Source organism: Larimichthys crocea, chromosome XI, assembly GCF_000972845.2.
Source record: "Larimichthys crocea isolate SSNF chromosome XI, L_crocea_2.0, whole genome shotgun sequence".
NCBI lineage: Eukaryota > Metazoa > Chordata > Actinopteri > Sciaenidae > Larimichthys > Larimichthys crocea.
This window is the reverse complement of record NC_040021.1, coordinates 4,333,853-4,351,941: the sequence shown is the minus strand read 5'-3', so window position 1 is coordinate 4,351,941 and position 18,089 is coordinate 4,333,853. Positions and strand designations below refer to the sequence as shown.

Here is an 18,089-nt window from a genome sequence, read left to right as displayed (position 1 = left end):
ATATATATAATAAATATATAAATATAATATAGTAAATAAACCAATTCAAATAGTTATATATATAATAATTAATAATAATAATGAATACTACATAAAAATAAATGAAATAATTACTTAACCACACATTATCATACATGAATAATAATATCATACATAATAATAATAATTACTAATAATCATAATACATAGTAAATAAACCAATTAAAATAATGTATATATATATACTGTACACACAATAAATAATACATAATAATAATAAATAATACATAAAAAATAAAATAAAATATGTAATACAATAAAAAATAAAATAATAAATAAAAATAGTAATTAAAACAAATTCACTATTACCATGACAAATATTCAAAAGACAGCACTTAAAATCTAGTTTGATTTGTATGTTCAATAATCTAATCAACAATAGTTTAAACTGACATATAAATTCAAAATAAAATAGATGCAAACATGTTTATAAATATTAATGACAAATAAATAAAAAATAAGGCTCATTTAAAAAATGCAAAAGTACCAATACAACACTATACACAATAAAAGTACTCATAACAAAACGTTATGTGTATATTTTTGTATGTAAAATCCAAATATGAAAATTAATGAGTAGCTTTAACTGTCAGATAAATGTAGTAAAGAACAAAGTACAACATTTTGTGTTTAAGTTGGTTTAACTAGAAAAAATAAGTAGAATAAATTGAAATAATTAAAGTAACGTGCATGTAATACTTTTGCATTATTTGCAGCCAATTTATAAAGCAATATAAAAAACTGTGGTTGCACCTTTAAATCGAGCGCTCCTCTCCTCTGCAGGGGGACCGTCAACACATTCACATCATCACCGATCACTCGTGCGACCCCGCGTCCCAAAACACGCGCACCCCGCGAGCTCCAGGCGGGACTTCCTTTTTGTTGCGGATGCGATATTAGTGCGAGCAGGCAGAGAAAGGGCTTGGTCGGGGTGTCACTGCTGTGTCTGTGCGCCTCTGCTCGGCGGATCAACCGGGGGGGACTCACTGACTGACTGACGGACGCACGGACGCCGCTGCTGCTGCCTGGAAGCCCCCGGTAGATGAACCTCCTCCCCGGCTATGTTGCCCTGAGAGCACCGCGAGTATCCGCCCTGCCAAAATGTCTGATGTCAACAAGACTATTCAGAAATGGCACGCCAGTTTTAAGAAAGGCACAGACTTTGACTCGTGGGGACAATTAGTGGAGGCTATAGATGAGTACCAAATGTAAGTTGCATTCAACATGTGTGTCCTCTCTCTCCTCTGCATGCAGGGCGGCATGCTTCTCCCTTCATCATCCATCTGTCCTGCTTCAAATCTGCACGCAGCATGTAGACACAGTGTGTGTGTGTGTGTGCAAGAACTTGTAGCCTCTGAGCTGTCAGTCAGCAGTAAACAAACCCTACCCATGCATACGTGATGTGGCAGTTGTTGCAGCAGCAGCAGCAGCAGAGGAGTCTTTGCTTTGGTTTGTTGCATGTATGCATCCCCAGATTTTCTTTTTCATCCAACAACAGTTTGAGTTGAGAGGAGAGAGAGAGAGAAAATGGAAAATCATCTCAGTGTGTTTCATTATGTGTCATGCAGTATGCAGGAATGGGCCAATATTCCTCAGAGTATTGAGAAATAGTCAGCCACACCCTCTCATTGTTAAGGGTTTGGGTTTCCATCAGTGCGCTCAGGAATGTTTCCTTGCATTTCTTTTTTTTTTTTTTTTAAGGCAGCATCACTTGTTTCTTCACACGTTTGACAATGTGTTTGTGTTTGTCAGCTAATTAATATTTCATCTAGGAAATTGCACTAATGATACCAAAAAAAAAAAATCTTCTTCACCGCAAGGGGGCGCAGACATTCATAATTTAGCACCAGCTTACAAGTTTTACTGCAGAGCTCTAACGCACTTTTATTTTTTTTATTTTTTTTTTAGTCTGGCAAGACAACTGCAAAAAGAGGTCCAGTCAACAAACTCATCAGACTTCACAGAGGAGCAGAAGGTAATCATTAAATCTCTGCACAGAAAGGTTCAAGAGTTTTTGTTTTAGATGAACTAACAAAATGTTTCTTTCTTTTCTTTCTTAGAAAACTTTAGGAAAGATTGCAACATGTCTGGAAATGAGAAGTGGCAGTTTGCAGGTTTGTGTGTGTGTGTGTGTTAATCGAAAAGTCAATTTATTGATAGAGTAAAAACAATAAAATGTTTGAGGGTGAGTATCAAAAAGTAAAAAAAGAAAGAAAAAAAAAGTAGGTCATATCCTTGAAATTTGAATTTGAGGGAGGGGTAAAAGGGCTTGAAAGTTTTTGAAATTAGAAACTAAACGGACATGGTTCATTGAAAGCGCTTGAATTTACATATTACATTGTGAAAATTCTCAGTGTTGTAACAACAGTCTTGATAGTTATAAAGTGTGTCATCTTGGGTCATTTAATTTGAGAGAATTGGGCCTGGAAAGTCCTTGAATCTCATGTTATAAATAAAGAAAACTTTAGGAAAGATTGCAACATGTCTGGAAATGAGAAGTGGCAGTTTGCAGGTTTGTGTGTTAATCGAAAGTCCATTTATTGATAGAGCACGTAAAAACAATAAAATGTTTGATATGTTTGAGGGCCAGTATCAAAAAGTAAAACATTTTTTAAAAAGTAGGTCATGTCCTTGAAATCTTTAAAATTTGTATTTGAGGGAGGGGAAAAAACAACAAGGCCTTGAAAGTTTTTGAAGTTAGAAACTAAATGGACATGGGTCATTGAAAGTGCTTGAATTTACATATTACATTGTGAAAATTCTCAGTGTTGTAACAACAGCCTTGATAGTTATAAACCGTGTCATCTTGGGTCATTTAATTTGAGGGAATTGGGCCTGGAAAGTCCTTGAATCTGATGTTTAAGAAGGTGTGGGACCTCTGCAGTACACCATACTTTTAATTTTAATTATATAATTTAATGGTTTAACAGTTTTTTGCATGGTGATTCATGCATAGCCTTCTCCAGACCTTCTTGTGTAGAACATATATTCTTGCTCAGTTCATTAAAGCCACCAAATTCAGAGGACAGTGATCCCGGGATGTTAAACTGGTCCAAACGTCACATAACCAGGCGGAGAGGTGAAGTGCTTTGAGGTATTAAAACGTGTCACTTGTCTGCTCTTCTGTAGTGCACACAGTCAAAGGAAGAGTTCAAGTTAGAAGAACTGAAGAAACTGGAAAGCAGTAAGTGACTTACCTGTTGGTCTACCTGTCATGATATGATGGTATCCTGACTTACTCCCAGCTCAACGTCTTCCTTTTTATCCACAGTAATTCAAAATATTCTGACCTACAACAAAGAATTCCCCTTTGATGTCCAGCCAGTGCCCTTAAGGTAAATATCCGTCGTTAAATGTCTCACGTCTTTTTGGGGCTTTTATTTTGTAGGATATCCTGATGGACATCCATTCATATCATAACAAAATAATCTCAACGTGAAGCCCTCTCACAAATAATGAATCGGCGAGTCACAAGCGGTGACATTGGTGCCGTTCACTGATGAAAAAGGCCAGCAAGTGTTTTTTGAGTTGTCTTGTCAGGCAGTATATCTTCTTTTTTTGGAGTTACAGCTGATCTGTTATTAATTTTGTGTATTTACTGCTGCAGTATGCTGCAGTCTATATGTAATTTATGATCATGGTACATATTTATACGTCTGCACACACTTCTGTTTACATAATGCAACATTTTTACTCTGTGAAGCTCTTGAGGTCCATGTTTTTTACTTCGTCTGTCCTCCTATTTTCACACATTTCCCTCTAATCTTTGCTTTTTTCTTGTAACTGACTGCATGATTGACGTCTTCTGGCTTCTTAAAAAAGTTTTATTTAACGTGTGTAATGAAGTGATCAAACTTCTCCCTGTCAGGAAAATCCTCGCCCCAGGTGAAGAGGAGAACCTGGAGCTGGAGGAGGAGGAAGATGCTGCAACAGGAGCAGGTTCTACGGAAGCTTTCCCCCCACGAGCCCCCGGTACTGTGTGCACCCGTCGGTTAATGACGGTTAATCAAACGCGCCCGCTGTCTGGGATGTTTGATTCGTTGTGTCGTGTGTTATGTCACGTTGCCCTGTGTTTCTTTTTGTTCTTTCTGTCGGTGCTGTGCATGGCTTCATCGCTCATTCCTGCCTGCTTCATTTGCAGCTTCGCAAGGTACGGCTTTGTCAGCGGACAGCGTCTGAGTTTATTCTCTGCTGCATGACAGACATGTTGTTGTTTTTTGAGTACAGAGCTTGTTGCTGTTAATTTTGGAATTAGATGCTTCTATTTTGACTGAAGGGTAAAGAAATGCAGATACCTTTTTTAGATTTTAGATCTTTCCCCAACAGAGTGTCGAGTCAGCCTCTGTCCCACGAGTTTTGGCTAAGCAATATACTTTTCCACAGTTCTACCTTCATTCAGACTATTTCCAAGGTCAATAATGAACTTTCAAGTGAGAATTCAACAGCCGCAGCTCCAGTGAGGTGTTGATGCTGCACCAATGCCCCTATAAAGACTAATAAAACACGAGATGAGCTTAAAGCTGCTCTAATCTGTATTTGTAGTATTAAAAATGTGAAAGGTGTCACTTGTAGTGACGAACCCAGAGAATTATCACCTTTTTCTTCAGCTCTTCGCAGAGTTTTAGCATATTTCAGCTTTTTTTTGCAGCCTCTCACGCAGCTGTTTTCAGAAACAAAGCTCTAATAAAGTCACTGTACGTAAACCTGCCGATCATCAAACGGTAGACAGACAAAGTTAGCGACTAGCTGGTGAACAGAATGAAATATTCAACTGCTAAAGACCCAAAAATGTTTTCAGGAGCCAGTTGAGACCTAAAGAGAGAAAATAAAATTAGAATAAATAATTGCCATAGCTACATCAGGTGACAAAGAATGTGTGTTTACAGCTTGTTGCAGTGCCCCAAGTGGCCAAAAACCAAACAAATGATTGATGATTCTGACCATAAAAATCACAAGAAAAATCCAGGGAACTTTCTTTTTAAACAATTTCCAGTCAGATTTTCCTCAGGAGTTGGTGAAGACCAAAACAGAGCTAAAAGACGAGTAAATAGTGGCCGGAAACACAACTCTACATCAACGCTAATGCCTGCTGGATGTATAAATAAACAACTTCATTTGATTAAAAATCAAATAATACAGCTTTAATATACGTCCAAAAACATGCTACCATTTGCTGCTGGCTAAGCTTTTGGTCCCAGTGATGTCACTTCCTGTTGTCATGGTAACTGTTAATATCTCTAACCTTTGTCCTCTACAGGTACCTTGTTGCCGCGGTTACCCTCAGAGCCTGGGATGTCACTACTCACAATAAAGATTGAAAAGATTGGGTTGAAGGATGCCGGGCAGTGCATCGATCCTTACATGACCATTAGTGTCAAAGGTAATCGACACACTTCAAACACCTGTTTGGAGTTTGGTGAAGTGAACCGTCACATTTACAGCCGCACCCTCTCAGCTGTGGTGGTTCCTCTACTCTCCCACTGTAAAGAAAAGCTACTCAAGCAATGCTGATGTGCTGCAACAACATCCTGCCAAAACCAAGAGTGTGTGCTGTGTTTCTCTGTAGATCTGAACGGCATAGACTTGAACCCAGTGCAGGACACCCCCGTGGCCACCAGGAAGGAAGACACCTACATTCACTTCAGCGTGGACGTGGAGATCCAGAGACATGTGGAGAAACTACCAAAAGGTGACACCTTGAATTCCAGGCCCATACATTACTAACATCACAGATTTCTTTTGCTATATTCTACGGGTTTCTTATGGTCAACGATCCAGTGTGCCGTTTGGATCAAGTCATAAACACTTTCGCCTTCTGATGTGGTCGGACAACGCGTCCTATAAACCTGTTGTTTTCTAGCTATAACCTGGTCCAAATGCATATTAATGCACTACTTAGTCCTGAAAATAGTCACCAACAAATACACGATTTAGAGTGTTAAAGGCCAGATTTTTATACTCGAGTGTAGAAATTAGTGTTTCAGCCCAGAACTAATGAGATTAAAACCCAGTCCCCATAATTCTGACAGTCCTCACATGCCAGTGTTCAAGTTTCGGTATGTTTAATTACAGTTTTAGATGTTTTAGATGAGAGAGACAAACTTGTTAGTCTGAGATTTGTGGACGGCAAGAAAAATACCCTTAAATGTTACTCAGCTCTTGATGTATCAGTGTGCAGAACGTTTTGTTGCAAAAAATTGGATCACTACTGGTGAGATGATTATTAACCCTCTTATTCCTCATCTTCCAGGTGCAGCTATCTTCTTTGAATTCAAGCACTACAAACCTAAAAAGAGGTTTACTAGCACAAAATGTTTTGCCTTCATGGAAATGGATGAGATCAAACCCGGCCCCATCGTAATCGAACTGTGAGTCGACCGACATGTATTCTCTGTCTGAGGGAGTCATCTTGTGAAACATAAAGTTTATTCTGTACCTTCTTGAATTCCAGGTACAAGAAGCCCACAGACTTCAAGAGGAAGAAACTGCAGCTTCTAACAAAGAAACAACTCTATCTCCATCTTCATCAGACGTTACACAAAGACAGCTAAGTCGGAGCACACCTTGAACTTTGGAACCACCTGTTTTAATCTCTCTCTTACATCCACATCCAGCAGAAATGTGGCGTTCCACCTCATCACATCCAGCAATACAAAATCATTCGTTGTAGTTATTTTTCTTTTTTTTTCTATGATTATATGAAGAAAGAAAAGGGAACTGAGCCAAACATTAGTCACATCAGCTCAGACTGCCACATTAGTTTTTCATTTTCTGTTTTCATTTTGCAGTTCTGTTGCAGGAAACTCAAAAACTCAAGAGTTGTGTTATAACAGTTAACCGCCTCATCTCCAGTCTTCCTGAGCTCACTGATTTTGGACACAGTGGACACAACGTGAGTTATTGCAGGTGCTTAATTTGAGTCTTTATAGACTCATTATATGTTTTGTTCTTGGTCTTTTTATGTTAATTTTAACAAAACATTAAAAGCAACTATAGTTGCCAAATCGTGTGGACTTGTTGGGGTCTAAATGAATAAATAAATAACATGCAAACAGTAAGATGTTGGCTGCGTGAAGCTACCAAAAGGTCATAAATTCTGTCATAGTCCAGAAGGGTTCAAGGAGTTTGGAGTGTGCCTTAATTATAGACTTTTATAGTGTTTAATTACATCAATTAATTAAAAAAAGCTGATTAATTACATTTGAAAAGTCAAATTATATGTTAATATCTTTACTTGTGTGTCTGCCTCATCATAACTCCTCACAAATTGTTTTCTGCTTTAAGATTTACAGCGTTTTCTCTAGTACTAACATGCATTAACTGACTTTAATTAACCTTTTTTTGGCCACTTGGGGGCAGCAGATACAAGCTGTGAACACAACACCGACATATCGCCACTTTTAATTTTACATGGTGATTTTTTTTTTAGCTCTGTTGTGATCACCACCAACATCTGAGGAAAATATCTGACTCTATCTGATCTGCCAGCAGCTGGCCAGCTGTTATGTGTTGGACGACACACTGCCTTCACATCTTGTTGTCTTTATATAATAGCTATTATAAAAAGAAAACTGTAAATGGATTATAATTATATATAGAACAACATTAATAATAATATTAAACACTAAAAAAGTCCACAGTAGTCCTGGTGGCACACTCAGACTCTTAAAATGGTTTTGTGTTTAATCACAGACAGTATTCAATCCAGCAGTGGCATTTATAATATTAATTTATAAGATTAAATGGTGGAATTATGTTTTTTTTATTGGCTTCGTCAGAATATTTTACAACTCCGATATAAAGGCCACATTTTTATAGTGTTTGTAAGTGTTTCAGCCCCAGAATTAATGAGACTATAACCCAGTAGCTTTTATGTCCCCGTAATTCCGACGGTCCTCACGTCAGTGTTCATGCTTCACTATGTATTGGATTTAGTATGTTTTAAATATGGTTTTATAAATGCATAAACAGTAAATTGGATACAGCATGCTGAGCATTTGGTCCTGGCCCAGATATTAAACACCAGTTTTGTTATTTTCTAAGCAAGCACAAATGCAGTGTTTATCACTTTTAAAGTGTTATTTTGCAGATCAGGTGTTTTATGTATAGTTATATTTGACCAGTTCTTACATGGGACTTTGTCTCGAGGATGCATCTTTCATGGGCAGTCAAAAGGCAGGAATTATTGTGCTCTTGGACTGACTTTTTAAGAACTGTCTCTCTTAAATTGTTACTCATAAAAAAAAAAGCCCACTACTTTTATTTTGAAATTTCAAGTTACCCTGTTATAAAGGGCTTTGTTTAAAAAAAAAAAATGAAGTTGCATGTTAACTTTGTTTCCATTCTGACTTTGCAGATGTTCTTCTTCACTAAAGCATCTACATTGTAATATTTGATTTCAAGATTTTATTTTTGTAACGTCACAATATTCAGGACTGTAAATTAACTGTAAGATACACTAACTGATGAACATACAGTAACTGTGTGTATGTATGAAGCGCTATGACGTGGTAGGACTGAGACCTGTGGAGTGTTTTTAAGTTTCGATGACAGACCGAGAGGGGGAATTGTATCAAACATTTACAATGCTTTTAATTTCTAATAAACTACAAATGAAGCAGCTTGGTGGATTATTTCATCCGGAGCATCGTGCAGTGAATAGACTGTGCTTTAATCACACGTGATTTATGCAAATATTAAGTTTGGACGTTTTACTAACTTGTTATATTGCTCTATTGAGGACTGACGATCAGCCCTACTTCAACTTGTAAATATGATATATCTTCACAAAGAGCTGTGTGTTTTTCATGCTCCACAAAATGCTTTCAAGTTATTTAATCCTTCAAATCTGGTGTTTACAAAATGCTTTCAAGTTATTTAATCCTTCAAATCTGGTGTTTTTCCATCCTTAAATATAAATATATTGAATCTTTAGACCTGCTAAAATGTTAAAACAGCATTTTCATTGGTTTAAATGTCAACACACTCATAAGAAGTCAAACCTTTTTCCTAAAATGTCAGTTCACTCAAATTATAAAAAGATATTTTCACTTACCTCTCGTGGCATCTGTCCATGCCATGTTTTTTATTTACTCACATCTAAATCAACCAACACTGTTTACAGAACCGAGAAATACCCATAAAATCATAGATAAAAACATAAAATGTGGAGAATCTAGTATTAGTTTGTGTTTATCTACGATTTTATTTCATGGGCTATGTTCTGATACCCGAATTAATAAACTTAAAATACTTAGCTCACAGATATCTGCCTTCAACACAACTTAACGGGGATGGATGGAGTTTAATCTGTGGTGCTTACAGCGTTGAAAAATTACATTAAAATAATTAAGCAGTAACATATCTTTACAACATGTACACAGCTAACATACAGACTGTGGTAGTACCTTATTAAGGTAATACTTCAATGCTGTGAGCACTTTCACGTCCGTTGAGGTAGAAGCCTCAGACCGATCTCAAAATCAAGTTAAAATTGTCTGCATGGCTAAATGGAAGACACATTTCTGGTAATTTGGGTAAAATGATCCTGTAGGTCTCTTAAATATATATTTATTTTGGTCCTGCATCATTATTTGGCACAGGTTTGATATAATTAGTCAAAACACTAGACAAGAAAACGCCCTCACCTTTTGAGTACCACAAGAAACTGACTAAGAGAGCAGAATAGTTTTGAATTATGATGAAATGTTTCCAGTGTTAATCTGCTTTTTTTTTTGAGCCGAGTCACATGCAGAACTGAAGTGAACGTTTCTCAGCAGCAGCACAGATGTATGCCTTATTTTTTTATGCCTTATAAAAGACACGTTGAAAAAAAGTGAGTGAACTGCGACCAGTTGATAACATAACACCGACAGCTTTTGTATTCTTTATTATTAAAAGTTCTACCAACATAGTAAAATAAGTTATACATCTGGCCATCAAATTACACATTTGCTTTGTAGTCGGTTGTAAAGCAACAGCTTTGGGAAAATTATGGTATTCCTGAAATGCCTGAAGCCAAACCCCCCTCTCCTTTTTCTCCTTTTTTAAAATAATTTCCACAGGAAATGACATTAAAAAAATGTGCCCCTTAAAAATCATTGCTATATATATATATTTTTAAACAACTGAAATTCCTCTCTGGCATATATTTGAATTATTATTGCACAATAAGCTGTTTAGAAAAGTGGCAACCCTCTCGATTCATTCAGACACAATTATTGATGCTTTCATTTAAATGGACCATGTTTGTTTTTTGTCGTTTTTTTTTTAATAAACATTTGCGGTTTTTATTTTAGAACTGAAATATGAAAATAATCATAATCTATGTTTGGACTGGATCGGGACTGTTAACGTTATGGGGTAAGTTCAAGTCCTCCTGCCACAGTCTGGTGGCGTTTTTATTTGTTTTTTTAAGGCTTGACCATCGTTGGCCTCGCTGAGTCCTGAGGGGCCTCCTGCTTCACGTGCAGGTCCTGTCCGGGCCCGGTGTGACCTCCCGCTGAGTTCTGGATGGCATTGGGTGGAGGCTGAGCGTAAGCGTCGCCGTGTAAAGGATGGGGAGGGACGCCTGGAGGCAGGTTCATTGGTGGGCTGGTGTGGTCACGCGGTCCTGGGAAGCGCATGTCGGGAGGCATGGGTGGACGAGGTCCCATCGGTCCACGGACACCTACACAGGACGATGGAGGGGTAACTTATTAATGATGACGTGAGCTGAAAGAGGTTAGAGTTTAAATGTACGCATGCTTCTGCATTTTATGTTAATAAACTAACTGCCAGCGATCGGAATGGAAAGATTACAACCTTAAAAACGATATTAACTCACTCAAAGACATTTTAAAGAAGAAATACAACAGTGTGATCATTTTAGAAAAGAAGAAATGATTTGGAAACTTGTTTTCTGGTCTGACCGTCAGCTTCAGGTGTCTGATGTTTGCAGACTTTAAACGTGTAACTGTACGACTGCTGCAGTCGTGTTGCTGCGACGCTACATTTAAGCATTCAACCATTATCCTGCAATTACGGCAAAACAGCTGCTGTGTGCCAAACCGCACTGTGAGACTGACACAAAGGCTGTAGGTGCTCACTGCTGACGTTCAGTGCTCCCCACGTTTGTTGGATTTGTTCTTTGTTCTTTTGTTAAAATACTTGGTGTTGATCTGCATATTCGTCTTAACGTGGCAGGTAAAGTAAAAACATTTCATGATTTCTTCCTAATGTAACTACAGCTTAAAACTCTGAAAGGAAAATTAAGCTTTAGTCAGTCCTGCACTTATGTGGCCTAATCATTACAGACCTGAATAACGTGAAAGTTCAATACATTTACAAACGTCCCAGCACTACTCAGTGACCAAACTAATGCAGAAGGAAAGGCAGAACACACCATGTGGAGGAGGCATCGGTCCAAAGTGATGAGGTGGAGGAGGACGGAAGTGTGGCGGCGGTGGACCCCGAGGATCCATGACGTGTCCAGGCATTGGCCTGTGCTGCAACGCGTGTCCGTTGGTGGGACGAGGTCCAAAATCTCCTCCCATTGGTCCAGGTAGGGGCATACCTGGGTGTCCATTGGCTGGTAGTGGAGGACCCGGCGGGAGGTGGTAGGGGCCGGGTCGTGGTGGTCTGTAAGGACCAGGCGGTGGCAGGCGGCCGTGGGGTCCAGGAGGGGGCAGCTGGTCATGGGGTGGAAGTCCTTGAACTGGAGAGTCCCTGATGGGAGATGCTAGGAAAGATCCAGGGCCCTGAAGAAGACAAAATGAAGACGGATGATGAGGAAGAGTCGCGTGTCTCGAGTCCTGTGAGTGAGTGTGGATTAAAATTTGAGTCATGCAGTGCAGAGATCCACAAACCACACGATTTACTCCCAAACAAAAAGTGCATTTAGCCAGGGCTCAATCACATGACCAGTAACCACACACCATGATTATTGGGATGATTATTTCACATAGACTCAACCTCCGACACACATCTGCAACTTTCACAGCACTTCTCATATTCCAAGACACGCTTCAGCTGAAGTTTAGACTGCTGCGTTCACAGTGAAACCACACGCTCAGCACAAAAAGTTTTAGCCAGCCCCAGTGAAGCACAACGCCTTCAATTTTCTTCCCAAATCCACATCCAGCTTTGGGGTCAGACACGGTGCTTGCATACCCCTTCACACTTGGACTGGACGGCCTCTATACTCACTGGCTCTGGACTGTCTGTGGAGGCCTCAGCCTGTGCCTCTGCTTTTATCTGTGGAGCTACTTCTTCTGTCTGTTTCAGAGCAAGGACATACACAACGGACATGTAGGTAGGAGCTCCAGGCTTTCACGTGGAAGGAAGGGGAGCGTATCGTATTAAAAAACAAAAAAACAAAGAGCCTGATCTGATGTGACAAAGACTTACAGATGCGTCCATGTTGGCAGGTGAGGAGCTACGAGGGCCCATCATGTCTGAAAGAGGAGAGACACGGCACAGTGTTTGAAGACGGTTTAGAAGCAAAGGCAAGAACTCTTTGAAATGCAGAGACTGCAGAGGACTTACCCATCCCGGGGATGTGTTTGTTGTCTGGGTAACGGCCGTGTGGGTCTGATGGAGGTCGTGGGCCTGAGGGGAGAAGAAGAAAGAGGTGATGAAAAATGAAATCCATCGAGACTGTAGCACCTTTTCCAGAGAAGACGTAACAAAAGAAGAGGAAACAAATGATTACAAAAAGGACAAGGATGGTTATCTCGACTCCACGAGGACAAAAATATGAGAGGAACAAAGCATTCTGGGTGAGTTTAAAGCCCCTGAAAACTGGTTTCAAATTGAGTTCTCTTTAATTCAGGACTACAGAAGGAATTTAATGCTTAAAACGCACAAGATTAAGATGAATCTGCTGTTTTTCATTGTAAGATGCTGATTGAGAAAACGTTTTTAGGGCCTTTATAAGTACAAAAAGGAAGAAAAAGGAGTTGAAGACGGTAAACAGAAGATGCAGGATGTAAAAACACACAAAAAAAGAAGGTGAAAGATCTGAAGAGAACGAGGAGGTCAGGTGTGCAGGAGGAGAAACGATTGAAGGTTGTCGCGGAAGGGATGAAGTCCAACAAAAGAAGGTGAAGCAGTCCACCGTGACTCACCGTACGGGTCGATTCTTCGCCCCACTGGGGCAGAAGGAGGGCGCCTGGGACCCTCGATCATTATTGGAGGGGACGGCGCGCCCCCACTCACGGGAGACGGCCCGTATGAATCACCTGTTATGATCAAACCATCCGTTTACCGAAGGAAGACAAAGGGCTGACACATCACTATAATATGCAAAGAAGATGTCCTCGGTCCAGCTTCTTCTCAAAGCTCTGTAGGATGAGGACAACAGGAACCATGTGTAGTCTGCTTACCTTGGCGAGGACCTGGCGGCTGTCCGGAGTTTGGTCTGAAGAGAGGAGCGCGGCGCTCATTAAGCTGGGAGGTCAGTACAGCCAGCCTGTAAAAGTTAAAAGCTTTGGTTAAAAGCAAATAAGCGGCACGTGTATGCAATGTTTCCGTTTCAGCGGACACAGACACTTTAAACCACTCGTTCCAGCACTTACTTTTCACGGAGCTTTGACGTTTCGAGCTTCTCTTGATTCAGAGCTCTCTCCGCGTTACGAGCATTTACCTGGAGACGTGTGAGAAAAATCTGAATGCCTCAAACTTACCGGCTTAAATATCCATTTCTAAACGCACTGATATGGGAATAAACTGCACAACATACCCAGTTTGAGTGAGTTTTGTTTTCCTGTTCTTTTATCTAGAAAGAAAGAAACAAAAAAAAGAGATTTGTTCAGAGTTTCGGCTTCAGGAAGATCCTGTCCTGTGCTCATTTAAAGTTTAAAGAGTCTACCTGCTCTTTGTAGACTTCCTCAGTCTTCTTCATCTGCTCCTCCATCTCGTTAATGCGTTGCCGTAAGACTTTGACCTGCTCCTCGGCCTCCACAGCTTTTCCTCCCACCTCGGACAGCATGCTCTCTTTGCTGCGTCGCTCCAACTCCTCCTTTGTCAACCTCCTGTGAAGCCACAGATGACACAGACGCTGCGTTTCTACACCTCTTTTCCATTTCAAAGAGCTTTTATTCATGAGAGGTCTGACTGGATTATGCATATTCATATTCATGATGCTCAAACGACAAACAGCAGATTTCCCTCCGGGTGTGACAGCAGCTGATAAAGACGTGTCGATCGACTGTTGTGGCTTCACTTACTGCTGCAGAGCGTTTTCCTTCTGCTGATACATTTCCACCATGATCTCGTTTTTCTGCTGGAGGATCTTGAACTGGTTTTCCACGTGGCTCTTCTCGCTCTTCAGGGTTGCGATGGCGTGCTCCAGCTCCTGGTGTTGTTCTGTTGCAAAGTACAACGGCGTGTTTAGAGAGAGGCAGGAAGAAAGTCTTCATTTGAATTTATTTTATGGTTAACATACCTTCCAGGGACTTTCTAGTCTTTTCTTCATTCAGCAGTTTGGTCATGAAGCGGTCACGCTCTTCTTCGACCACGGTCAGGGTGGTCTGGACCTGGAAACAAACCATGTAAATGACAGTTTACACAAAAGAAACATGACTGCAGAAGCAGCTTAACACTGTCTTCCAAGTGAGCTTTAATTTTGATCTTGACAACTTACCCGAGTAATATCCATCATCTGTTTGATCCTGTTCTTTATGGCTGTTTTCTTGTCTGAAAAAGACACTGAAAGTCCATTAACGACTTGATGTATGAAGCTGAACACAACATCATTTGTACTACAGCACTTTTAAGAAGCGCTAAATCTTTTTGCATGTGTACTCTTCATTTTACTCAATGAGTAACAGATGTGGACTAACCTGGTGCTACTTCTCCGTTGGCTAAAACTTTGGTGTCACCTTTTTGTGAATCACAAGCGTCTAGGTCTGCCAGAAGTTCAGACAGCACCTGCCAGGAGACGTTTCAGTGAGATGATGATTTGACATAAGATAGGAAATAATATGAAACGATGTGAAAAGATCCCCGACCTCTACGTTGTGATCTTTGAGCACCACAGAGTCCTCCAGCTCTTTCTGGGACTTCTGATAGACTTTAATCTGCTCGTTCAGCTCCGTGTGTTTGTCCTCCCAGCTCTTTATCGTAACCTTAAGCTGTAAAAGGAGACAAAATTAGCAGAGTACCTCAGAAAATATTTAAATATCCATCTATTCTTAACAGATCTCAGTGGTTAACAAGTCTGTATATTGTCTTACTGTTTTATTTTCTTCTTTCAGCGCTGCATAATCTTTCTCGAGGCATTTGTGCTGAACGTTGCGAGCGTCTTCCCGAATCTTGGACTCGTCCAGCAGGACGGTAGTCTGTGACAAATGGACGAAGGTGATAAGAGAAGCTGAAACCGACACGCTCCATATTAACCTCGCAATGTGTGCAGGATTGTGTAAGGACTCGTACCTTAGCGAGAGCTTCCTGAATCTTTTTTCTGCTGAGCTGCAGCTTCTCATTTGACTTCTCCAATTTCTCAATCTGTTAAAGAAACACGTTAGACATCATGACTCTGAGGTGACGGTTAAATATGGAACAGGATTGTAAAGAAAGATTTAACATTTACCCTGATTTCATTTTGCTTAGAGTTCCCTCTCTCGTCTTCGAGTAGTTTTACGTATTTGTTCTTTTCCTCAGCCATTTTATTTTTCCATTTTTCTGCCTCCGAAACTTTACTCTGAAAGCAGAAATGAGAGAAACTTTACTGGCAGTTCATCGACAAAGTGAGAAGCCGTTTTACTACATTAAGACATTTACAGCGACGCCTCCTCGTTGTTAAAAGCTTCTGAAAACGCACAGGAGAGAAAATATGCAACGACAAAAAGAAGCCGTACCTCCAGGTCTTGCATCTTTTTCATTGTGCAGCTGACTGTTTCCTTTGACTGCTTTTGATTTTCTTTTAGTCGTTCAGTCTTAAAAACAAAAGAAGACAAAACAATTGAGAAAATCCCAGAAATAAAAAATTATATTTGATCAGGATGTTTGATCGGATTTTATCTGAACGTCACCTGTTTCTGGAGTTCGGACATTTTGGTGAGGGCATCATTCTTCTCCTTTTTGAGTGCCTGAATTTGCTCTGTCAGACGTTTTTCATCCACTGCGTCCATAGAAATTCAACAGAAAGTTCACAATCGGTTAGATTTTACACTTCTGCCTCATGTAACGTCACGTAATATAAAAAAATATGTAAAAACATACCCAGGTATTCTCTCTTCTTCACCTAAAAAAGTTCAGAAAAACAAAAAGTAAAGATCAGTTTAATGTCTGATCAACACGGTTTGAAAACAGTCACATGTAGTGATGTAGCTTTATCATGTGATCCAGCAGTGATCCAATAAAAAAATAATTATGCTGATCTCAAACCATACATAGTGAAGCTGACGAAGACAGAAAGTGAAAACATAATTAAATCTAAGCTCATACAAACACATTTTATTCTTCTTTATTGGCGAATCATAACACATAATCTGATCAGAGACGAGAGGAGCAATAGTACAACGCTTACCGCCAACACGGTCCTCCAGAAGAAGAGGGTGAAGCTCACTACTCCGACCAAAGCAGTGAGGACAACGGCTTGCCAAGGACAGCCAAAGAAGGTTTCCCCCGGCTTCCAGTCGTCTGGCAGATGTGCAATAACCTGTTCGGGCACACAAACACACCAACAACATTGAGGAATGATCAGGAATAATAAAGATAGATAGATAGATAGATAGATAGATAGATAGATAGATATACTTTATTTATCCCAAGCTGGGAAATTATAGTGCAGCAGCAGCATTACACAAAGTGACAAAGAATAAAAATATACCTAAAGCAAAATATACATAATAAAATATCAAAAAAGCAATAGTAAATACAGTAAATAATAAAATAAGAGATGGGAGTTCCACGTCTTAAGGTGCGATACATGACGAGGGAAATACCCGTTACCAATCCTGCTGTGAGATATGAAAACTAAAAATAGAGACTGAAATCAGGTCAATATTTGAGGAGGCACACAAAACAACTTCCAATATTTATACATATGTTTATATACAGGCCAAGACTGAGATGTTCATTGACTGGAATCTGATGAACAACAACAACAGAAATAAGTGATCAGCTGCTCTACTCATCAAGATATCAGGACATTACCATACAATAATAATACAACCCAAGCATTTACATTACATTACATTTAGCAGACGCTTTTATCCAAAGCGACTTACAGAGGAGGACATAAGCTGAGAAAGGTGTAAAGGAGCACAGAGTAGTTGTTAGTTTTGTTAGTTTTAAAGGTAGAAAGCGATGTTGCTGTTCTAGTAGCCGTTGGTCATTCCACCATTTGGGGACGACCACAGAGAAGAGTTTAGAGTGACCTCGCTTTGCGAGAGGCGAGGGTACAACTAGACGGTTTGTATGAGCGGAGCGTAACGCCCTGGTCGGGACGTGAGCCTTTAGTAAGACGCTGAGATAGGCAGGGGCAGATCCTGAGATGGTTTTGTAGGCCAGCGTCAGAGCTTTGTGTTTAATTCTGGCAGCTACAGGTAGCCAGTGCAGGTCGCTGAAGAGTGCATTTGCACATTTAAAAAAAAAAGGTATTATTGAGATTATTATAAAATCTGTTATTACAGTGGAGCGGGAAACCAATTTCCGCATTCACCTACTGCTTCCACATTCAACGCGTTTGGCAGCAGAACAGAAAACAGTCTAACCGCTTCATTAACACCTGGCCCATCCTAGGGACCATTCCTGCCATTTGCTTTGTTTATTTTTTATTAAATGTGGCTGTGTTGAATGAAAATTGCTAAAATTTGGTCAAAGATAATCATTTTTAATGTTTTTTAGAATTGTCATCTCAGTACTTTATTAAGCCTAAAATGGCTCAGCAACAGAAATGCATCCTTAATAGATCCTAGTGGCAAAAAGTGCCCCATTAAAAACCATTAAAAACACTTTTTTTTGATCCCACGTTTATCCTAACATAAATTAATGCATTCCTTTATGTCAAGATTTCATTTTGGACCACTGGCTTTAAATTTGTAGTTTTTATATTTGTCCACCAT

The 18,089-nt window shown here is 39.7% G+C and overlaps 2 protein-coding genes across 9 annotated transcripts in view; one reads left to right on the top strand and one right to left on the bottom strand.

Moving 5' to 3' along the window:
* Nucleotides 1–851: 851 nt before the first annotated feature.
* Nucleotides 852–8,660, top strand: aida (axin interactor, dorsalization associated). Of its 4 annotated transcripts, none has more exons than XM_027284222.1 (11): nucleotides 852–1,247; nucleotides 1,948–2,014; nucleotides 2,498–2,551; nucleotides 3,169–3,223; nucleotides 3,311–3,374; nucleotides 3,908–4,011; nucleotides 4,181–4,189; nucleotides 5,297–5,419; nucleotides 5,606–5,728; nucleotides 6,290–6,407; nucleotides 6,491–8,660. In XM_027284222.1, the coding sequence occupies exons 1-11, from the start codon at nucleotides 1,141–1,143 to the stop codon at nucleotides 6,588–6,590; spliced, it is 924 nt and encodes a 307-aa protein (XP_027140023.1). In that variant the 5' UTR covers nucleotides 852–1,140; the 3' UTR covers nucleotides 6,591–8,660. The 4 variants fall into 4 exon arrangements, with proteins under 4 accessions (XP_027140023.1, XP_027140022.1, XP_019132582.2 ...); XM_027284221.1 differs by lacking the exon at nucleotides 2,498–2,551 and adding an exon at nucleotides 2,100–2,153; XM_019277037.2 differs by lacking the exon at nucleotides 4,181–4,189.
* Nucleotides 8,661–10,435: 1,775 nt separating this feature from the next.
* Nucleotides 10,436–18,089, bottom strand: part of mia3 (MIA SH3 domain ER export factor 3) — an 18,888-nt gene continuing 11,234 nt past the window's right edge. The window contains exons 7-28 of one of the 5 annotated variants that reach the window (XM_019277018.2): nucleotides 16,550–16,681; nucleotides 16,243–16,264; nucleotides 16,053–16,141; nucleotides 15,879–15,956; nucleotides 15,611–15,721; nucleotides 15,454–15,525; nucleotides 15,255–15,359; nucleotides 15,030–15,152; nucleotides 14,862–14,949; nucleotides 14,663–14,727; nucleotides 14,465–14,555; nucleotides 14,247–14,385; nucleotides 13,889–14,051; nucleotides 13,760–13,795; nucleotides 13,596–13,663; nucleotides 13,404–13,489; nucleotides 13,146–13,259; nucleotides 12,565–12,627; nucleotides 12,427–12,473; nucleotides 12,226–12,294; nucleotides 11,423–11,777; nucleotides 10,436–10,708 (exon numbers count right to left, since the gene is read on the bottom strand). In XM_019277018.2, coding sequence (XP_019132563.2) covers nucleotides 10,452–10,708; nucleotides 11,423–11,777; nucleotides 12,226–12,294; nucleotides 12,427–12,473; nucleotides 12,565–12,627; nucleotides 13,146–13,259; nucleotides 13,404–13,489; nucleotides 13,596–13,663; nucleotides 13,760–13,795; nucleotides 13,889–14,051; nucleotides 14,247–14,385; nucleotides 14,465–14,555; nucleotides 14,663–14,727; nucleotides 14,862–14,949; nucleotides 15,030–15,152; nucleotides 15,255–15,359; nucleotides 15,454–15,525; nucleotides 15,611–15,721; nucleotides 15,879–15,956; nucleotides 16,053–16,141; nucleotides 16,243–16,264; nucleotides 16,550–16,681 — 2,373 coding nt within the window. In that variant the 3' untranslated portion in view covers nucleotides 10,436–10,451. The remainder of the gene's footprint in view (nucleotides 10,709–11,422; nucleotides 11,778–12,225; nucleotides 12,295–12,426; nucleotides 12,474–12,564; nucleotides 12,628–13,145; nucleotides 13,260–13,403; nucleotides 13,490–13,595; nucleotides 13,664–13,759; nucleotides 13,796–13,888; nucleotides 14,052–14,246; nucleotides 14,386–14,464; nucleotides 14,556–14,662; nucleotides 14,728–14,861; nucleotides 14,950–15,029; nucleotides 15,153–15,254; nucleotides 15,360–15,453; nucleotides 15,526–15,610; nucleotides 15,722–15,878; nucleotides 15,957–16,052; nucleotides 16,142–16,242; nucleotides 16,265–16,549; nucleotides 16,682–18,089) is intronic. The other 4 variants (XM_010738434.3, XM_019277020.2, XM_019277019.2 and 1 more) reach the window with 4 other exon arrangements.

What these genes read in the sequence shown, in the direction of transcription:
- aida (XM_027284222.1), top strand. Translation starts at nt 1,141, where the DNA reads ATGTCTGATGTCAACAAGACTATTCAGAAATGGCACGCCAGTTTTAAG. An exon ending in ACTGAAGAAACTGGAAAGCA is followed by an intron (nt 3,224 to 3,310) that starts GTAAGTGACTTA and finishes TTTTATCCACAG; the next exon opens with TAATTCAAAATATTCTGACC. An exon ending in TGTGGAGAAACTACCAAAAG is followed by an intron (nt 5,729 to 6,289) that starts GTGACACCTTGA and finishes CTCATCTTCCAG; the next exon opens with GTGCAGCTATCTTCTTTGAA.